The sequence below is a fragment of the Sardina pilchardus genome, chromosome 2, assembly GCF_963854185.1.
Source record: "Sardina pilchardus chromosome 2, fSarPil1.1, whole genome shotgun sequence".
Lineage (NCBI taxonomy): Eukaryota > Metazoa > Chordata > Actinopteri > Clupeiformes > Clupeidae > Sardina > Sardina pilchardus.
Window position 1 is genome coordinate 5,225,834 of NC_084995.1, and position 22,667 is coordinate 5,248,500.

The 22,667-nt window shown below is 43.3% G+C and overlaps 1 protein-coding gene across 2 annotated transcripts in view; it reads left to right on the forward strand.

Moving 5' to 3' along the window:
• chd7 (chromodomain helicase DNA binding protein 7) overlaps positions 1-22,667 on the forward strand; it is an 84,761-nt gene that overhangs the window by 18,211 nt on the left and 43,883 nt on the right. For both annotated transcript variants that reach the window (XM_062517336.1, XM_062517337.1), the window contains exons 2-6: positions 1,846-3,850; positions 8,503-8,867; positions 13,691-13,829; positions 21,423-21,548; positions 21,688-21,753. In XM_062517336.1, coding sequence (XP_062373320.1) covers positions 2,036-3,850; positions 8,503-8,867; positions 13,691-13,829; positions 21,423-21,548; positions 21,688-21,753 — 2,511 coding nt within the window. In that variant the 5' untranslated portion in view covers positions 1,846-2,035. The remainder of the gene's footprint in view (positions 1-1,845; positions 3,851-8,502; positions 8,868-13,690; positions 13,830-21,422; positions 21,549-21,687; positions 21,754-22,667) is intronic.

Here is a 22,667-nt window from a genome sequence, read left to right on the forward strand (position 1 = left end):
TGTCATTACTGTCCTTTCCTCTTTCCTGTTTCTATCTCAGGCCTCCTCCCCTCCTGTGGGTGGTACCGACTAGCTTGGCACTTTGCCACATCTGTCACTCTGGAGAGAATTAGGTGAACGGTCAGGCCTCGGCAGCTTAGACACCAAATCTGATCACAGGGATTCAAATTTGCGGCTTTTGGCTAGGCTGTTGCATGGCCGTCCTCCTAATGCTCCCCTCCTCCTACAACCTTCCTCTTGCTCTGTGTGCGCTGTTGCAGAAGAAACAGGCAGAAAGCTTCAGACAGCTGGGAGACAGAGCTCTCTGATTTATGGTTGTTCTGCTGGAGAAAGCTTAGAGGGAACTCTTTCCTTCCTGTCTCTTCGTTCCCTCACCTGTACTCTCTCACTCTCTCTGGAATATAAAATGAGAAATGAAACATCATGGAAATGAGTTATTAATCTTCTCTCACTCTTACTATAGCTTCACATTCCAAATGAACACTAAAATTACTTCAAGGGTTTTGTCCAAAAGCATGCGAGATACTGTACATTTGCACTGGTAAAAGTAGCTAAACAGTATTGAAGACTTTTGCATTTGGTTAGGTATGTTAACAATAAATGTAGTTCTGGGGAGGACTAGTCACATGACTGTAGGGGCCAGGTAGACTTTCAGACCCTAACCCAAATCCCATGCTTAAGGTTACTCGCATTTGATCACTTTCTTTCTTTCTATTATGGCTATCAAATTGGATGATTCCTTTTTCTGTGGCCATCAATTTTGTGAATAATTCTGATTCTTTTATTTTACTTTGAGATATTATGATTTCAGTTGATTCCTTGTAAGAAAGATCTGTTTTGTCTTTGAAATGCATCTTGACCAGTGTAAAATGGCTGCTGAGGTAGCTTAATGGGAGATTTGTGTGTGTGTGTGTGGATGGTTTAAACAGCCATGTCCAAGGCCCAGGGAGATGAGAGGGGGAGGTTGGAGGAGGGGTTGGTGCCTGTGTTGAAGTAAGTTAAGGCGATGCATTCCTCACCCACCCCCCCTTCTCCACTCCACATGCGCTCCCTCTGTCTGCCCCCCTCCCCACACACACACACCCCACCCCAACCCTTCTAAACACACGCAGGAGGTAGATGAGGCGTGGTTTGTGAGTTGGCTGTCTGAGGCCCAACCCCCAGGCCTGCTTTATCTCACGTCTCCATAATTCCCCTGGTTCAGTTCATCTGATTACACCTCTCGGGACAGCCAGGTTAGAGGCGCCTGACTGACAAATTCAGTACTCCGAGACAGGAGGGTGAGGGGGTGAACACACTATACCACATACACATCCGCATTGCCGCAATTAAAAAAAAAAAATATATATATATTTTTTTATCATTTCTTTTGCATTTTCTTCAGCAGGTGGACAGCTTTCTTGTGTTCCCACATCTGCCAGGCTGGTTTGGCAGCTGCTGCTGTTTAACTAGAACCGCTTCTGCTGGCCTCCTCTCTGTTCCAATAGCCTTTGTTCTTACACCAACCAACATCCCAGCTGTAAAGAATGAATGAGCTGAGGCTTGGTTCTTGTGTGTTGAGAGTAACCCTTTTGTTTGACCTTAAAAAAGAAGAATGCACTGTGGGATGGGGGAGGGGAATTAAAGTTTGACACAGACTTGTTTGCTATGCCTCTCTTGTGCATGTAAAGGCACTTTGTTCTTTACATTGCAGTACTATGTATGTATGTATGTATGTATGTATGTATGTATGTATGTATGTATGTATGTATGTATGCATGTATGTTTATGTATATGGCCAGAAAGGGAAAAACTAAGCAGTACTTACTAGGGTCCATTCTAATGATTATTCTTTTCTCTCTACAGGTCTTGTGCCCTGATTTTATCTTCCACTGTGTTCGCTGAGTGAATTAAGGAAATATGGAGTGACATGTTGCAGATTGGTTAGCGGATTAGCGGCTTTGAGGACACCCACCTCTGCGTGAGCATACATCATCCCTCACGTCCCGCTTCTGAAGCTCGGCTCCTGAGCCGTGCTGCTAGGGGACCTGGCGTCATGGCAGATCCTAGTATGATGAGCCTTTTTGGGGATGATGGGAATCTGTTCTCAGATGAACTGGAGAGTCTGGGGGATTGTGGTTACCCACCACAGGCCCAAGCCAACCCTATGGGCCCAGCCATGGGTCATGATCATCAGGCTTATGGACAGCTCTCCTCTAGCATTCACATGCCTCCACAGGCCGTTCCTGGCCAACCAAAGCTAGGACCATCTCCAACCCACCACTATGATCATTTCAGCCAGTATGAGCAGCCACAGAGTGGCCGCATGCTAGCAAATGGCCCTGTAAATGGCATGTCCTCCCCTCAGTCCCGCTACCATTCTGCTTCTACAGGACCTGCACCACCTGGACACCATGGATATCCTGGCACACAGGCTGATGCCCGAGCCCAGGCTTTTAGTGATGGGAGTGGCGGCACTTGGGGCCCACCGCCACAAGTAGTGCAGGTGTCTGAACAGGGCCGCCCTCCGTTCCAGCCGCAGCAGCAACAGCAAGCAACTCAGTCCCAACATGGAGGCTCTGGCCCTCAAGGCCATGGGAGTCATCAGATGAGCCCTTACATGGGCCATAATGACTACACAATGCCAGGTCATGGACAGACGCAAACTCCTCCCCGGATGAACCACTTTCCTCAGAGTTTGCCACAGGAGCCCGGTCACTTCATGGGCCATGTTGGCCTCCAACAGAGTTCCAATATTGGAGGACCCCCTGGGCCACCCCCCATGAGGCACCCAGCCCAGCAGCCTCCGAGGCACCCACAGGCCCCTCAGCAATTCCTCCACCGACCCAACCAGGCTGGGCATCGGCCGGATGCTGTTCCTAGTGCTCATAACACTCAATATCCACCCAGTCCTTCAAGGCAGCAGCAGCCTCAGCAGCAACAACAGGTGATTCCTGGAAGAGCGCATCCCAACTTGGGCTACAACATGCACAGCCAGCCTGTGACTCCAAACACTGTAACCAGCTCAGGACAGTACCCTCCCTACCCTCCATACGGCAACCTTAATCAGGGATTAGCCAACCCTTCAGGGATGAGTCCCAGCATGAGCCTTAACACCAGCAGCAGCTATCCTAGCCAGGGTGGCCCACCACCCCAGCAGCCAAGATACCCGCCTACTGGCGGGCCCCAGCAGGGACCAATGCACCAGCAGCAGCAGCCTGCTCTCCACCAGATGAACCAAATGAATGCTCAGCCTATGCACCCGGGCCAGAACTCCACTGCAGCCCAGCAGAAGCTCCAGCCACAGCAGAAGCAACAGCATCTGCCTCAGGGATCCTATGGTTCACCTCCCTCAATGTCACCTATGAGGAACTTGAGCACTCCTGCTGGCACACCCCCTCCCTCTCAGCATAGTCGCCCTCCCAGCACAGGCCTTGGTCCAGACATGGCTGCCGCAGGTGGTTACCCTGGTGTCCCCCAGAGTGCAGCAGGCAACATGCCACTTCCTCAGAGGGTCCAGCAGATACCCCACCCCCAGCAGCAGCAGCTCTCCACACAGGTGTACAACCCTCTGTCACCCAACCACAGAGCCCAGGGCAGAACCACCAACCCCAGCCATGAGTTGCCTCCACAACAGGGGCCGCCAGACCAGAGACTGCATCCTCAGCAGCCCCAGCGAGTGGGTTCACAGCTGCAGTCACCTCCAATGCCTTTCCAGCAGCAGCTGCAGCAGGTGTGCCCTTCTGCTGCACTGCCCCCACCCCAGCAGACACACCTGGCTGCCATCCATCAGAACTCTCCTCCCTCACAGCAGCCTTGGGCGCCACCACACCAGTCAACTCCACCCAGCCAGAAAGTGCCTCTAATGCAGGTGGGTGCTCATGAAAGCTCAGTACAGACATGGATATGAACACCACCCACATCCTCAAACTCGTGAACATCAATTATATGTTTGGCTGACTCCCTTGTGGAATCACGTTTCAGTGTTTGTGTTGGAGAGATTTAAGCATTTCCCAGGCTGTGTGAAGTTGTTTGGAGAGATTGTGTAGGTGTGTGTGTGAGTGGTGGTGGTGGGGATTTTTTACAACTGTTTGTTTCCTATTTAGCGCATATCCTGGCCCTCCCTTAGATACAGGCGCCACAGTGCTAATCTTCTCCCCCTCCCCCTCACCCGCCCCCACTCTCTGAAGGGGAAATACTCCCTTCCTGCTCTAAGCATATCTCTGCTCCTCTGTCTGCCCCTCTTCCGCCTGCTCTTTCTCCCCTCCCTCTCACCCTCCCCTTCTTTCTCCTCCCTCTTCCTTCACACACTGCCATTTTCCTCTACCGTCTCCTCATTACCCCCTCATTCTCTGTCATATGCCTACTCTGTCTGTCTGTTTGCCTCGACTGTCTCAGAGGACTCATGCGTGAGTTAATGGTGTACAGGAGGATGTGTCCTGTAGGGAGGAGATGGTGGGGTGTGGGGGAGTGTAGAGTCAGTGGGCCTGCCGCTCTCAATGGGAGTGTGTGTGCGCATGCATGTCACGTGCTTCTGATGCCATTAGGCTGTTTTGTACTGAATGCCTCTCTCTATGCTGACCAGTTCTAGCACAATGGTGGCTCTTATTCCTACATGCACGTCAAGCACAGAGACGTATTCGGCTTCTGTTTTCACCATCTCTGTGTCTCATTACTTCCACTAGTAACTCCTCATCTGAAATTGTTCTTGATGTCATTATAGGTCAAAGCCAGTAGGCTGACATGATAGTTAAGATATTTATTTAGAGTTTTGCTACAAATGCCTAGATATTGTGGCACAAAGTGATGACAACGATCTTGCACGGTTTCTTTTAGCTTAACTGTCGCCACAACCTTAGTCTGTATCATTAGTATATCAGAAACAAATTATCAAGGAGATTATCAAAATGATACAAGGATGTTTGTCACATGCATATGATTACTAATGTAAAGAATGCAGTGAAATTATCTTCGCCTATGACCTTCATGCCTTCAGTTTTGTTCCTGTGTAGAATCATCTACATTTAATTCCCTACCAGTGATTTTAAGAAGCTTTCCGGGATCCTTTCTGAGCATCAATAGATAGACACAGAAATGTCCGTAGGCCTTGTCTCATCTCAGTATATGTAATTGATAAAGCTGCAGTTTAGTGATCAGATTCATACTTAGAATTTGCTTGAGCAAAGGAATTGTGGTGCTTGATGGTGCTTCATGCACAGTGGAGGGCTCTCCTTTAGGGAGTATTTAACTCTGTGATGGAACCCTTTGCTTGCTAGATTAACTGACACATCAGTCTCCCATCCCCCTTTCTGCCCCATGTCACATAGAGATGAAACCTTATATCAAGCATATTGTATTCTGCACTGCTGCTCTCAAATTAGTCATTCAGAGAGCATGTGTGGTAGGTCCTATTGTCATTCATGCAATTGATTATTGGGGAGGCTTGGCAAGAGAGGAGACATTTATCCATTAAAGCATCCCACCAGCTCACTGCTCCAGCTGCTCTGATGGCTCAACCTTTCTGAGCTTTTTTGTGTGACCTTGCCATTATTTGGCATGCACACTGCACTTTTTCTTGATGTGTGTTTACAGAAACTAAGCACAGTCAAATATTTTCAGATTTTCTAAAATCAGTTCTCAAATTTCACATCTTCAATGTCACTGACGGCATTTGGAGAGGTAGTAGACTGCTGATGTCAAAGATGCACTAGCCTTTAAAGAGCTGTAGCATATTGCAGTTAATTTGCTGAGGTCTATGAATGTGCCCCTTAATATTCTCTTAAAATTACAACTCTAATTTATTACTGTCAATGCCTCAGGCCCATCTGCTCCAGGGATTTTGGGCAGCTGGATGCTCAAGTCGGCGGCCGGTGGGTTTCTAGTCAGCCCGACTTGAGAAGGGTCAACAAATAAAAATGAATGAAGGCCTACACCAGTGATTGACATTGCGACAAGCTGCAGCATTTTATAAAGTGACAGCTTGATGCAGCACTCATTCTGAAAACCGTTTCCATAACAATGCAGCTATATGAACTGGCTAGCTGGTTAGTTAGCCAGCAAAGTTAACCAACTAGGTAAATGAACCAACAATGAATCAAATTCTGTTTATTTTTCTGACTTTCTAACTTTGACCTTGTTGTTGCGATTTCTTTTTAAATGACTTGCGAACATGGAAATGTTACGTATATAGAACTAAAAAGACAGAGGACATACTGCCCCCAATCTTTTCTAGGTACTAGCTACTTCAGCCAAAAAAGTGGGGTCATTTTTAGCACCATCTAGAGGTAGCCGATTATGTGCCATGTTAGAGATGGAGATGAGGTACAACGGTATGTCGACTCGTCAATACAGATTTGTGGTTAAGATGACAATTTCCTGTTGGGAGCATCAGCTAATCTACATGGATGATATAATTTGTAGATAATTATGTGCATAATTTGTATTGCCCATGTGGATTGGTTGATCCTCCCAGCAGGAAATTGCCATCTCAACCACCAATCCACACTGATGACATAATTTGTGGCCACCGGAAATGCGGCACCTAAATGGCTTGTTTGTGAAATTGGAGCCAGAAGTAAGCACATGACGGACGCCATTTAAAGATGTGACGGCCATCAGGGATGCTAACTGGCTGAAGCTTACCTTCCAAATACTGACTCCACTGCTTGCAAAGCTCTGTTTAATTCAAAACACTGCAACTTGTCTCTGTAACCGTTTTGTCTCGCGAATCCTTGGTGGGAATTGGCCTGAAGGGAAAGGGGTGTACAGAGACTGGGGAAAAGAGGAAGGGAGTTTTGAGGAGCAACGTGTACGAGCACAATATGAATCATGGAGGTATTATATATAACTGGAAAGCGTGACTAAGTCCCACCCTCCATTCAAATGAATGGCAGAGGCTAGGCTAGTAAATCAGGCCAATTCATAGTCAACGCCATATTGAACACCGGAGCTCCGATCCAGCGCCAGTCAGCTCTGACCATGCGCGAAGTTCCAAAGCTGGAAATGACGCATGGACCTACATTGATTTTTATTGGACATTCTGTAAAAAGAGTCATCCTCCAGTTCAGAGGGTGGAGATAATGCACATACCTTGCTTGCCGCGTAACAACAAGCAGAACAAGTTGCTCGGTAACGCACACCTGAGTCCAGTGGAGTGTCGCACGGAGTGCTGATTGGCTGTAGGTACCCGTCCACCAACATGTGCGCGCATGAGAGCTCGTGCCCAACACAGATTTTCGTACACGGAGCTGGTTCTAAATGCTCCATCAGGCGCCATACTTGCTAACATGCTCGCTTGCTAACATGCCGAGGCTAATCTACACAGCCTTGACCCTCTGGTATGAATAGCCAGGATTCAACATGAGCCCGACCATCATGACACTGCTTAAGTGAAAGAGCATGTCTGGCAAGTTAGTTGGAGACTGGTGATGGGCCAATGTCAGTTTTTCTGCCAGTCAGCTCACCTTGCCTATGGTGCTAACTGGTTGAAGCTGGAGAGGTGTTTCTTGAAGTTGTATGCATTTTTGTATGTAATATCTAAAGAGGATTGTTCCACTTAAAGGAATAGTTCGGTATTTTACACTTTAAGCCCGTTTTCTGTATTGCCTAGGATGCAAACGAGTGTTTGACACCGAACTCTTGACGATTGATCCCGTTTCTGCAAATTGGCTACATTAGAATTTTCTCTGTGGCTTTAACATTGCTCGCTACGGGCATGGTCTATTCTGTCCTTAAAACACCCCTAAACGTTCGTTTTTGAAAATGTGCAACTCACAGAGTGGTTACTGGTCTTCAACGGTCATCTGTAGCAAGTTTCGCAGCGAAATTGAACTTCTGTTGTGTTATATTAGGCACACACGGTTGTCAGGTATCTGAAAAAGTACTTCTGGGAGTTCGAAAATCACTGATAAAAGTTGACAGAAGCTGTATTTCGCTGCGAAACTTGCTATAGAAGATCGTTGAAGACCAGTAACCACTCGGTAAGTTGCACATTTTAAAAAACGAACATTTAGAGCTGTTTTAAGCCATACAGAGAACATTCTAATGCAGCCAAATTGCAGAAACGGGATCAATCGTCGAGATTTCAGTGTCAAACACTGAAATGCATGCTAGGCAATACAGAAAACGGGCTTAGTGTAAAATACCGAACTATTCCTTTAAATATAACTCAAAGGAATTCTAAAACTTTGAAGCTCAATGTCTCGGAACTACTAATGCCGATAGAACCGTATAATTCCAAGGGGACAATGTGAACGTGACTTCTAACCCAGTAAACAAGGGGCCAGTCCAAATTCTCTAGGGAATGTTATCTTGGACACTGGAGTTGTTGTCTTGCTTGTATGAGTGAGAGTTCATACAACTTGATTGCCTGTAATGTGAGCTTCAATCTTATTTCTCTCTGTAGGTACACAGACCTGCATTAGGCATGTTGGGATTTTAACGTTAAAGCCAAAGTAGAATTATTATTGTGCACTTGTCTGCTCCTTCCTCTGATGTTTGTTGCTGTCTCTGTTTCCCTGGTAGCATTCCCCATCAGAGCCTCCAGTAGAGGTGACCACACCCAGCGGGCCTCCCACCTCTACCTGTGGCCAAAGCCCTCAGCCAACCAACTGTGACCAGCAGCAGATGGAAAGCAACCAGAAGCCAAAAAAGAAAAAGAAGAAGAAAGCCAAGGTGAGCGAGACTGAGGACGGGCAGTCCGGCAGTGTGGAGAAGGACCCTGAGGCTGTGGTGAGCCCGGATGCAACCCAGACCCACCCTGCACAGAAGAAGAGTAAGAAGAAACCAAAGGAGAAGGAGCCCAAGACTCCCAAAACACCCAAAGAGCTCAAGGAGAAGAAGGCTAAGGCAACATCCACCCCTAAAGCCAAGAGCTCCAAGAAGCCAAGGTATTGCCAGCTTTCCTTAAGTGAATGTAGTTATTGACCTGCTTACAGGGACAAACACACAGAATAAATTGTTGCCAGTTTATTTTTATGATGGAAAATCCAGGAATTTGCCTTGCATTCCTTCTCGATACTATACCAAATATGTTTCAATGAGATGCAGATGTATAGCAAGGGTACACAAAAGTAGCTAAGACAAAATCCCACCTCAAGAAAGATAAATTCCACCTTGACTCTTTGGGAACGGTTTTATAATTGCAAACTAAATCTCTAAATAGCCATTTGCTGTTGTGTAACAGAAAGTCGATTAACGTTCAAATACATTACTGATACGCATCTGGGAATTTTCACAGCTCTAGTTTGGGAGCATTCTAGACTTAAAGATGCGAGTGAATCGCTAAGCAAACCCCTTTATCAGTTTAAATGTACCATGACCTGGTCGATGGCCTGATCTGTGAAAAAAAATGATGTTGACCATTGTGTGTTAGACCTAACATTACCAGTGATACTTTAAGTTTTACTTTCAAACTTATATGACCTACTCTTGATTCGCTTGCACATCTAGAGTGTCTGGTAGCCTTCTTCCAACTAGCAGCAAACGTAATATGCAATCGATTTTTTTTATATTAGCTATCCTAAATGAAAGGGTATTTTGTTAAAAAAGGGAGCTCTGACACCATCTGTCAAGCATGGTAGACACAATCTGGTGGGCTAGGAATTATTTATATGCTGGTATAGTATGTAAAATTAATCTATAACAAGGAAGGCTATAATCCTTTTTTTACCATAACTCCATCACCCTGTTGATGGCCTGTTGACTGGGATCTATTTCATCCGCAAGACAGTGGACCAAAGTATTGGTGGTGGTGTAGTTAATAGATGGTGATTAGATGATGGTGGTCTTGTGAAGTCATTTTCCACCACTGTTCCGCTGCACACCAGTTTACCGTGAGAGATGAAATTGGACAATTTCCCATGGCACACCTCACGATCTATCATATTGCAGGGGCATTCACATAGCCTATGATAGAGCTCTAGAGACCATTATGAATGTAGTGAAACACCAGTTGAGCCACTTCAGAGTTCACTAAACTCCATATACACAGAACATCACAGTCGAGATGATCATATGCTCATTTAGTCGCTGCTGAAATGTTTCCTGACCAACCCTGGTGTAGATGGAGAACCTATTGTGTGCAGTCATGTGTTTCTGCGCTCCACTGAGCTGGAGCAATGTTTGATGGTATATTTCTTTCTAGTTCATCAGGTGTTCTTTAGTGCAGTCTTTCCCAAACCTTTTTTCTCACGGGCCACAGCATAGGATTTTCTATGAGAAAATGGCTCATGTCACATCACCGTGATGCACAAGTCACAGCATAGGTTTATCGCCCCCACACTTGACGTGTAGCTTTTTTAGACTAGCTCAAGCATTTATTGTAGCCCACTACTTGTCTATAGCTCCTCTTTTTTGCTCAGCTCCTAATTTTCTATGTTCTGTTCATCATAACAAAAGGAGGTGGGTCAGGTTCATAGGCAGGTATTCTTTTGGCTATGCACTGTAATATAAGATGACAACTTTTTGCTACTACTTCTGAATACAGCTGTGTCAGTATGCTGTGTTTGAGCTATGAAGTGTAACATTCCTTGACCAATATAAATGGCAGGCCTGTCAAAAGAGATGGACAAAAGCGTGAAATGGTATACAGATTAAATAGACGGCCACATTTTATTTCAAATAGCCTACAATTTCAGGCAAATTGTTAATGAGTATTGAAGACAAAACAAATCGTTTATTAACTTTAGTGCCACTGCCTTGGCACACCCCATGTTTTGTAGATTTGCACACCCCATTTTGTAGATTGGATTTTTTTTTTTTTTAAAGTAGTAGTTTTGTTAAGTAAATGTCCGAGCTGTAGTTCTGACAGGTGTTAATTTCCAAAATCAGAGTGCAGTTGGCATTCCAAGTCTCACCATTCTATCCCAATAAATGCTGTATTTAACAGAGATGACTGCGAAATGTGAAATGAGGTTGATTTAACCCCCCCCCCCCACCCACCCCCTTTCCTCCCTCCTCCTTTGGCTGAGGTAACATGATCTTTCTAAGGAAAGAGTCATCCCCGAAACACACACACACACACACACACATACACACACATACATACATACATATACAGCAGCACTTTTGCACTCTACATTTTTTTCACCTGGTCTTTCCTCTACTGTCATTTTACAGATGAAAAGTGTTGCATCTGCAGTGCCCACGGCTCTGGGTCATTTAAGGGGGAGGGGTGAGTGTGTGTTGTGGATGGGATCTAGAAATGCAAAATGGCAGATAATGGCAGTGTGGTCACAATGCTGGTTCATAAATCAGACCACACCAGATTAGTTGATTTTGGTGTATTTGGCACTTACAAGTTTACTACAGGAGTCTCATGCTGGCTTTTGATCAACTATAGGAACTGAGTAAGTGACTTCACTATTGAACAAGGACTTTCTTAGCATTTTTCATTCCAAGCAATTAGCATGTGATTGGCCATTTTTCTTTGCCCACTCATCCTCTCAGATATTTACTTGTAGTCTGTTATGTTTTGTTCATCTTGCTCCCTTACTCTCGTGTAATAATTCAGTTGAAAGATGGTAGAATGATGAGCATGTAATTAAGTCTTTTGACCTTGCATCATGTGAAACACACACACACACACACACACACACACACACACCTATACAACTATAATTTTTGTAAGAAATGCTTAGAATTAGATGTATTTGGCTGTCTATTGGCTTTGTATCTCAGAAAACAAATATTGATTTTGTGAAACGTATTTACTTTCTGACGCGCAGAAAATTGCTAGCCAGCATACCTCCAAAATTGAGCATGGCAGCATGTGCTTTTTGAATCTCAGCAGATGTTTCATGACTCCTCCTACAGTATTTTTGTCCACCTTTAAAATTGCTCTGACTTGTCAAAAGCATGTAGTTGGTTAAACAACAGGAGAGTTACTCCGTAACACTGTTTCATACCGTTTTGATAAACTAGTCACATGTCAGAGTGCAGAGTGCATGTATTGGGCCTCAGGAAAGCTTACATTTAGCCCACCCCCACCCCATTCACTGTGTTTACATGCTTTCACACAAAGACTTTCACACAAAGTGAATGTTTTCATTTCCCTATGAATAAGGATTTGCACCTTAACCTCTACTCTAGATAGCCCCAGTAGGGTTGAAAACTGGAATAGCTATTTTGTTTGAGAATGGGAAGAGTATATCTCAGGCTTGGCTATCTTGCACCACTATCTTGCACCACTACTTGCATGGCTCTCTGCTTTGGTCAGTTAAACACGCTTTCTGCTCTTCACCTTTGCCTGTAAGTGTTGTTTTCATGTTTAATGCAGATGTCTTTGAATTGTGTGGTTTCAGGTTTGTTTTTTCATGAAACATTTTCTGATCTGTGGAGAGCCAGTTAACGAAGGGGTGTGCACACACACACACACACACACACTTGTGTGTGTGCCTGTGTGTTAAGCTTGCCCTTTTGTGTGTGTGCGTCATAGCATCAAGTGTACTGTTGAGAGGAAACAGACATGTGGGTTACAGGCTATTTGGCTTGGGGAGAATACTCATTGGGGGTTGGGGGATCCAGTAGAAGATGAGTCATCTTGCTGATGAAGGCAGGTGTCCCATTAACCCCCCTCACGGCCACTGAGTCTCATGGAGCTAGAGCAGCAGGTCTCTCTGCCATGCTAACGCCAATTACATCCACCCAGCCCCGTGTACTTCCCCTGCTGAAACACAGGGCGAGGGAGCGGAAGAATAAGCTACCCAAAGCATTTTCTCCTTTTACCCAGCGCCACTCCAAACCCCCCCTCCATTTTCTCCCTCTCCTGCTCACTCTTTCATCGTACAAATGGGGGAGGGGTGGTATTTCAGCAGAGGCTACTCTAAAGAAGCTTGGCCTTTGAGGAGGAGGAGTGTGTGTGTGTGTGTGTGTGTGTGTGTGTGTGTCTAGTCTCTGAACCAAAGCCCTGCCCTCTGTGCTTCAGAAAGGTCAGCCATGGGAGAGCACAGCTCTGTCATCCTTTTCCCTCCCCCTCTTCGTCCTCCCACCCAGCAGCCCATCAGCTCTCCTCTAGCCCTGCTCTCTCCTCTCCTCCCCCTGCCCTTCTCGCTTTCCCTTGTCCTTTGTATGTTTTTTTCCCCTGTTCTCACTCTTTTTGGCTCCTTTTGCTGAAGCATTGACAGTCTGAAACCCGTAGACACTGAAGCAGTGCAGGTGCTTTGAGTAGAAGTGCTAGAGCACAAGAGGTAGAGAGAGAGTAACTGACAGAAGCAAGCAGATGGCTTTAGCCAGTGGCGTCCAGCCAGAGGAACAGGTGCAGGTCACGTGAGCGCCAGTTACCAGGGCGATTTGATTGCTCTTGGCGTGCGAATGAAAGGCGAGGGGGGCCCCCAGAGCGAGCTAGCACCACAGCCTCCAGGGCATTGTGTAAGCTGTGGCAGCATGAGAGCAGGAACCACACTGCACTGGAAGAGGAGTCTGTTCTGGCCTGACTTCTCTAGTTCTTTCATGTCCCTTATTACACACACACACAAACACTATTCCCCCTCACTATATTTTAAGAAGCTGGAATAAGTCAATCATTTTACAAGATGTAGTTTGCTTTTTATTTAATTTCTTTGCGATCCAACTCAGTTATCATTGAGACCTGTTTTTTTGTGTAGAAAGTACTGATTACTGTGCTTTGTGACATGTGTAGTTACAGTAAAAGTTTGTCTCCATTTCTCCCTCTTTCCCCTCTCTCCCCTCTTTTCCCTCTCTCCCCTCTCAGCACGAAGAAGTCAGACTCTGATAGTGGTGTGGGCACCAAGAAGGAATCCAAGCGGAAGAGGGAGCCATCTGTCACTTCAGACACAGAGAAGACACCACCTCCCTCTCCAGAGGAAGAGGAGGATGACGATGGTGTTCAGGTAACTATTTTTCCTCTTGAGCTGAAATGGCAAAATATTTTTAAGAGATCTGTTGACAATGTGGTAATGTTGTGTTACAGCTGTACCCTCCCTATAACACTAGGATTGGAACGTCTCCTGTGCATATTTGAAATGAAGAGATGCTCCATGAAGGGCGGGGGGGGGGGGGGTCTTGATATTGTCAATTGCAATAGTTAAACGACATTGCATCATTCCAAAATAGGCATCATTCCATTTCTGGAGAAAACAACTTATCTTTTGATGGAGGGGTATTCATTTTAGTAGAAAAAGGTTTAACTACTGTTCCATATTAAAGCTCTTTTGAATGGTGACTATAGCAACCATAGTAAACAATGGTTGAGCTTGGAAGCAGGTTTTACAACAATAGAATCAACTGTAACCGAACTGTATGCAAAGTGAACTATGCTGTGCGGTTATCACGGTCAGTAACAAAGGAAAGTAGTGCATTGAACAAGTCGACTTATTTTTAAACTGAAGAGTGTATTTCCTTTGTAGTGCTAGAATATGTATAGTATAAATGCATCACTATTGCCTACATACATGAGTGGCAACCGGGGGGTAAGTGGCCTTTGACATGTCCAGATGTATGGAATTAATGGACTTGCTGGAGGAAATTCTTTGCCTCCACCTCATCCATTAATTTGAGATATTGGAACACCTGGGTTGCCATTTTCCTTTACTTAAGACTTTTTAAGGACCGGCGCCCACCCTTCATTAAGTTGTAAATCACTTTCCCTAAAAATAAGGCCTTAAACAGTATTAAATTGTCTTAAATTCAGATTGGATGGGTCTTAAATATTGTTTTAGTCATGTCATCGCGAAAATGCAGGCAATCTGTTAGGCCTTGTCGAATATCCTCGGTATGAGCTGCGTTGTCTATGGTTTGCGCAGCTTTTGATGATGTGAAGTAACAGCAATATACCTCCAGTGTTGATAGCCACTTGGACCTACTTCAGCGTTTCTCAAACTACAAGGAGACTGCTGGTCCACAGAGCTGTAGAGTCTAATTATGTCCAGTACTTCTGTCACTCGTCTGCTAATTTGATCAAGGAACTGCAGACAGACAAATAAAAGAAAACAAAAGTTTCAGCAATGAGGAATAAATACTTGCTAATTTGGCGTCATCAAACATGTAGGCATACAACTATGTGGTAGGCTTGTGTTCATTTAATGCATGCATGTGCAAGTCTGAGCGAAAGAAACTGAAACCAATTGATAACGTTAGTAAAGCAATGCTTGCGGGGTTGTGGTTTCATCTTGGTCATGGCAGACTTTTGGGTCATAGGGCACACCGAGGCTCAGGTCAAAGAAGTTCAAACCGATTATTGTCATTTTACAGTACTGTTCATTTTGTATTTTTGATCGTAAGTTTGATCTTAAATTTTTATTGGGAAGTGGTACTAAAAGGTCTTGAACTTGTTTATCCCCGTAGACACCCTGTAATGGCATTAATTGTTCCTTCTGAATAATATTAATGAATACATGTAATGGAAACGTGTGTATTTGAACTGTTGTATAACCATGTATAACTATGCTATTTTTGTGAATGTTTATCCAATGTGAATCCAATTTTGTCCAATCTTTTCTATCCCTAACCCTAACCCAACCAGCAGGTGTTTTCTGCAGTGAACAGGTCACTATTACTCTCCGTGACCACACTCATGACAGACACTGGGTTGGGTTGCACTCTGTGCACGTTAAATGCGCTATATTACTTCATTAGATTCTCTGTGCGTCTCCTTGATAACCCTACAGTTCCTGCTCCGACGATGTCATGCCGACGGAACCTCAGAAGCCTCTCAAGTGAACATTTTGCAACATTAGTAACTTCTGCTCTACCTATTCCGAGTTCATTCTCATCACTTGAGGTTAATGACGCTACAGAGACTCTTTGCTCTACACTGGCATCCTGTCTGAATGTAGCATGTCCTCTTTCCACAAGACCCACTCGATCTAAACCTCGCCATCCATGGCTGACAAACAGTATATGCTCAGGTCGCAAGGAACTTAGAGCTGCTGAAAGGAAATGGCATAAATCTGGAGATAGAAATGATCTTAGCAGGGATGTGATTCTTCCGGATTTATCCGGAAATCCGGATTTTCAGGCGTAAAAATGCGACCCTCGTGAATCATGCAAAATCGATGTTTTTTTTGGGGGTTTTTTTTAGGGGGGGGGGGGGGGGGCGTTGGTATCTGTAGCCCAACACAGACCATTGCTGTAGGCTGAAAGTGCGCAGAATTGATGCATTTACATAACAATATTTACAAAATTTTCTCGGGGGAGACCAATAATATGCCGCTGACAATGACGACGGGTTTGGTGCTTATTTCATTCATCACTCCGCAAGCCTTGTCCGGAGGCCTAGTGGATTTCATTGAAAGTGAAAGCAGACGTGTTGATGAATGTTTGATGCAAGTTCGATGTGTGTGGTGAACTATTTGTTTCTTAGCTGAAGCGAAACGGTAAAGATCAAATTATTTATTTAAAAAGATATCATTAATGAAGTTGTTTTTTGGCTTTGCCACGCGTTCGCGTCCAGTTTGACGTGTCTGGATTTTCCGATAATGACAGCAATCTCGTGATGCTGATATTGACTTTTAATTTCTGCGCGTGTAAACTAGTCTAGGCTACTGTGCTTGAAGTTAGCTGTGACAGACTAGCCTACTGGTTTTCATCGTTTTAACCACAAAGCCTGTCTACCTTAGGTCTACTAAATTGTTTAGCTAACAATTGTCATTTCGCGTTTGTCCAGCCGTTCACATCCGTGCGCCCCATGTCATTCAAAACATATTTCGGTATTAGGCCTAGCCATCTGCAAACGTATGACGATAGTGCTGAGATATTGAGCTGAATTTTTAGTGGAAATGGCCTACTGTAGCATTGTGCTGATAGAAAAAAGTCGCCTATTTAAAGACACAGTCTGAATTTTAATCCTAGCTCTCCATTTAGTTAGTACGTGCACTTAGACAACTAGTGATGTAGCCTACTGTATAACAGTGCCTGTAATTTATTTTAGGAGGAGAGTTAGGACATGTTACTTTGGAAGGAGAGGGAGTGTTGCAATTTGATTTTCTTTGGAACTTAAATACAACAACTTTCAAGCAACCTCTTCAATCAGCATCAGTGTCAATAGGCCTATGGTTCACTATATTGTACAGGACTAGTCTAGAGGACTGTAAGCCTACATATTTCAGCCTACATATTTCAGCCATATCTCAGCCATATCTGGTTTAGTCTTGAGTAGGCCTAGGTTACTTTTCTATAAATGAGTGTCTTTAGGCCTTATAGACTATATTGTAATATTTTATAATGTTTGAAATATATTTATCAATAGTTCTCAAAAGTCATCAGATGTCGTCATTTAAGGGGTTATTTTTCAAAAAATTTCTCCCGGGGGGGCATGCTCCCGGACCTGCCTAGTAAATTACATTTATGACGTGCACAGTAGCCGACACTACCGTACCTTAACTATATACACGAGAGCAGCAGTTCACAAACTTTTTTTTACACGGGGGGGGGGGGGGGGGGGGGGGGGGAATATATTTTCCTGCTTTTTTGTCCTTTGCCAATCACATCCCTGCTTAGTAAATACCAGTCTATGCTTTCATCTTTTTCATCCACTGTCACACTTGCAAAAAGAACATACTATCAGAGTAAGATTGAGAACGCCACTGACGGCAGAAAACTTTTTTCTACGTTCAAGTCTCTTCTCGGCCCCGGCAGTGGCTGGGGCACCTGCACCGTACGCCGGCGACCCATGTTCGATTCCCGCCCCGTGGTCCTTTCCGGATCCCACCCCGACTCTCTCTTCCACTCACTTCCTGTCATTCTCTCTACTGTCCTGTCCATTAAAGGCATAAAAAGCCCAAAAAATAATCTTTAAAAAAAAAAAAAAATCCTCCACCACCGCCATCAGCTACTTCACTGTCAGCAGATGACTTTGCAACATTTTTCACTGAGAAAGTTGCTAAGATAAGTGCTCAGTTTGATGACCCTGTAAGAAGGACTCTGCCTGGTTTTAGCATGATGCCATCATTGGACTTTTTCTCTCCTCTTGATGAGGAAGCGGTCTCTCAACTGCTTCAGCGAAGCCGTCCAACCACATGCCCTTTGGATCCTGTCCCGTCTACTCTCCTGCAGTCTATAGCACCCGCTATTATACCAGCAGTCACACATGTATTTAATACTTCACTCAGTTCTGGAATAGTTCCTTCTTCTTTTAAACAGGCAAGAATTACACCTTTGCTGAAGAAAAGTACACTTAATTCAACTGATGTGAAGAACTACAGACCTGTCTCCCTTCTTCCTTTCTTGTCAAAGGTTTTGGAGAAAGTGGTCTTCAAGCAAATGTGTGACTTCCTCTATCAGAATAACCTACTAGACCCTATGCAGTCTGGTTTCAAGAGTGGTCATTCTACTGAAACTGCTCTTCTATCTGTGACTGAAGCATTGAGAGTAGCTAAGTCCTCTGCTCAGTCATCAGTGTTAATTCTGTTAGATTTATCTGCAGCCTTTGATACGGTTAACCATGACATTCTCCTTTCTACACTATATGAACTGGGAATTTCTGGGAAAGCTCTTGACTGGTTCAAATCTTACCTTAAAGGGCGTTTTTTTAGCGTGTCTTGGCAGGGACAGATATCAAAGTCTCATGACCTCACTACAGGAGTCCCTCAAGGATCAGTATCCTCCTCCCTCCCTCCTCTTCTCTATTTACACCACTTCTTTAGGTGGGATTATTTGCTCTCATGGATTTGAATATCATTGCTATGCGGACGACACTCAACTTTTCCTATCCTTCCCACCTGAGGACTCTAGTGTTTCCCATCGGATCTCTGCATGCCTGAAAGATATTTCAATCTGGATGAAGGATCAGCACCTTCAGCTTAATCTTTCAAAAACTGAGCTCTTGGTGTTTCCAGCAAAAACAGCCATTCCCCAACAGATGAACATCCAGCTTGATTCATCCTCATTGACTCCAACTAGATCGGCACGTAACTTGGGTGTCATAATTGATGACCAACTTACTTTCTCTGAGCATGTTGCCTCAATTGCAAAGTCATGTCGGTATACCCTGTACAACATTAGGAAGATCAGACCTTATCTGACACAAGATTCCACTCAGCTTCTTGTACAGGCAATGGTTATCTCCAAGCTGGACTACTGTAATTCCCTGTTAGCTGCTTGCGTATTAAGACCACTACAGTTGATTCAGAATGCTGCAGCACGACTGGTCTTCAATCAGCCAAAGAGGACACATGTAACCCCTCTCCTAGTTGCTCTCCACTGGCTCCCTATAGTAGCCAGAATTAAATTTAAATCTCTCACTCTGGCCTATAGGACACTGACTGGATCTGCTCCTAGCTACTTCAGTTCTTTGATCAAGATGTACATTCCCAACCGCCCATTGTGATCTTCTGAGGAGCGTCTGTTATGTCGACAAACCATACATGCTAGGTCAAACTGTAGATCCTGTTCTTCAGTGGTTCCGTGTTGGTGGAATGAGTTGCCCAGTGCTCTCCGTTCCAGCAACAGTTTTGGATCTTTTAAGAGGGGTCTTAAGGCATATTTGTTTAATATGCACTTAGTCTTTTGAGCGTTTGTTATGTGTTTTGTTATTTTGTCCATTGTTAGAATTTGACATTTATTCTGCTATTGTCCTTAAATTTAGCCATACCATGCTATAGTTATTGTTATTATATAACTAACTGAGTGACTTATTTGATTGCCATTCTCATTTCATTGTTTTATTTCTCATTAGATTAGTGCTTAAATGATTGTTTTATTGATAATATTGCTATTCTCCCTATTTTGTAATTGTTCACTGTTATTTAATTTGTATTGTTATTTATTTGTATGTCGCTAAATAACCATAACCATAACATATATAAATAATTTGACTTAAACGGTGAAAGACTCAGCAGCTTCCTTGTTGTGAACTGACTGTAGTTCAAATAATGTTAGCTCAATCCTGGTTAAAACGGCAATTAAGATATTATTACATTGCATGTGAATGCAATGTACTGTTATCCCTATTCTTCTTAATGTTATTATTCTTCCTCCGACCAAAATCCACGTTTTATAACGCTAAAACCACTTAACCGTTTGACGTCATTCAAACACTCCTACAAAGGTCTTGTAACGGAGATTTGTCCAATGTATTTTTCACATTTGTGAACTTTATGCTTGTAGAGATAATTACGATAAAAGATTTTAAAATTCCCATAGTTAACGTTGAGACCCTTTGGCAGCAAAGATTAATTGTTACGTCAGTGCTCAGCTGTCAGTAATCAAGGATCTTTAATCCAAAATGCCACCGCTGCACCAGGCTGTAACAGCTATGAAAACATTCTACCATGTAAACCAGGACGTTATCGTCTTGTCTCCTGCTACTCCTTACTTTATTTGTTTTATATCGTTACAATAACCGGTTTGCTCTTGGTAACGTTATCGACAGCTAAAGACAATCTAACCTCGTAAACGTAAACACTGTATTTAGCTAACGACAAGCAAGTTACTAGCAAGTTACAAGCAACTAGTTGCACCATTTAGGTTCAAGCCTTCTTATCACAGTCGTTTCTAGTACAAACTGCATTGCTATCATTTTCACGTTTGTTTGTTAGCAAGCTAGTCGTTTCAGCTATAGGGACTTGCCAGCCAGGCAATCATTTAAAGCTTTCGGCATCATTCACAAATTAAAAACCTTTGTTAACAGCTTATTGTACATTCCTATTAGGACAATCACACACCTGGAAACACTTCGAAGAACATGCTAGCTCATCTTGTAATATGTGTAGCCTACATAAAATATCCTACTGTAAGCTAACGTTGCATTTGCTAGATAGGCTATCCTACCTGTTGCTGCATCATCGTTGATTGATTGGCGTTGTTTGAGATTGTATTCCGTATTCCAATGGTGTCTAAATCTATAGCCTATGGCCTACTTTTAACCTGCATTAGTGTAGATATGAAGGCTATAAGCTATCCTACCAGTCGTCACTGTAGGCTACTAAAGTGTCAGCTCTTGCAACTCGTTTTTAAGTAGGCAACTTCATTTCAGTCTTTTAAATTCTAGGCCTAAATGAAGTTATTTTCCAAAATAGCCTATATCCACAATTTTGATGCATTTTCATAAATCACTTTTTAAATGTGACTTTCCAAGTAATTTCAGTGGAATTGTAATTGGGTTATTGTTGTTTATCTATTCTTCTGTGTAGCCTAGTTGTCTTTTTAACTATAGGCCTAATACAATGTTTTATACAGTCGGCAACCGTTTTGCATTTACATGCAATGGTAATTCCTTCCATGGAATTACATTTTCTAGTTATATTTGATGTATATTGTATTGCAATGTTTTTACCTGCTGTGTCTTAATAGTTGAAGAAAATATCAGTAGGTTTTTTTTTATTATTATTATTTTTATTTTTATTAGTGTTTTATTAGTGCTTTTTCCTTATCTATTCCAATGATGTAGATTCCCAAGCCTTGCCATTAGATGTACCTGTAGGTAATACTGTGCTGCATGCTAGGAGGTATTGACAATTGTCCTGAAATACGAAATTTGGTTGCAGAAGAGACGGTCCAGTCGTCAGGTGAAGAGAAAACGGTATACAGAGGACCTTGAATTCAAGATTTCTGATGATGATGATGACAACTCCACTGGTCCCAAGTCCCCTTCCAATGCCTCTGAACAGCAGGTTAGCAGCTGAACTCATTAGTCTTACTAATATAAAGAATAATACAATAGCAAGACACTTAATACTGTTCATTGATGGAGTTATTTTGTGTGAATCTATTTTGTATGATATATGAATCAATGTTCTTTTTTTCCCCCAGGAGGTGGCAGATACAGAGGGGCCTGTTGTTGAGAAGATCATGGGATTGCGTGCTGTCAAGAAAGAGGTGAGTGGAAAAAAATCTAGATATCTCCTAGATATTCGGTGCTTCTCTGGGACATGGTAGATAGTGATTTAGTTTTTTCTCTACAAGTCAACAGCTGAGTGTATTTACCAGAACAATTATAAAGGACAAACATATCTGATTACCAAATGATTGCAACATATTAGGAATCAGTCACACTAATTTTCATAAGTAGTCGTTGGTAAAAGGCATACCTACATAACGGTGTTTCTCAATATCACAGAAGCTGTGTCAACACTCCTTCAAAGTAACAAAGTGATTTGCCTAATATACAATGACATGTGTAAATATTAGGGCGGGGCACGTTAACGCGTTAATATCACGTTAACTCATCAATCAATTAACACCGATAATTATTTTATCGTCTCATCATGCATTGAAATTCCATAGCCTACATTCACGAAATCAGGAGATGTGCAACAGAAGTGAGAGAAGCACTGGCTGCAGCAGTGCAAGAGCAAGTCACATGTTCACGGTGCACGTTGTCACACACATGCCTGATGTTTATGTTTTACGCTGGTTTTGCAGCTACTTTGTTCAAGTGGCATTGATAAGTGAAACAGTCGTTTTTTCCTACACGGTAACGTTGTTGTATGGAAAGAAAACATTAGCCTTGATTATTTTAATATTCAGTTGTAAACAAAGACATTTTATCGATTATGCTAACCGTTGGGATTTCTATGGGATTTCTCATAGACATTAGCCATAAGCTAACACATTAGTTTCTATTCTGTAACTTGGAATGATAGCCTACGTGACTGCACTCTAACAAAACATTGAAGGAAATAACTGAAATGTACTCTGTTGTTCTGCTTAGTTTTACAGTAAAAGTTTGAAAAGAATTTCAGCATCAGAGTTTCCCTTGGGAAATTGGTTAGCCCTATATCCATCTATTC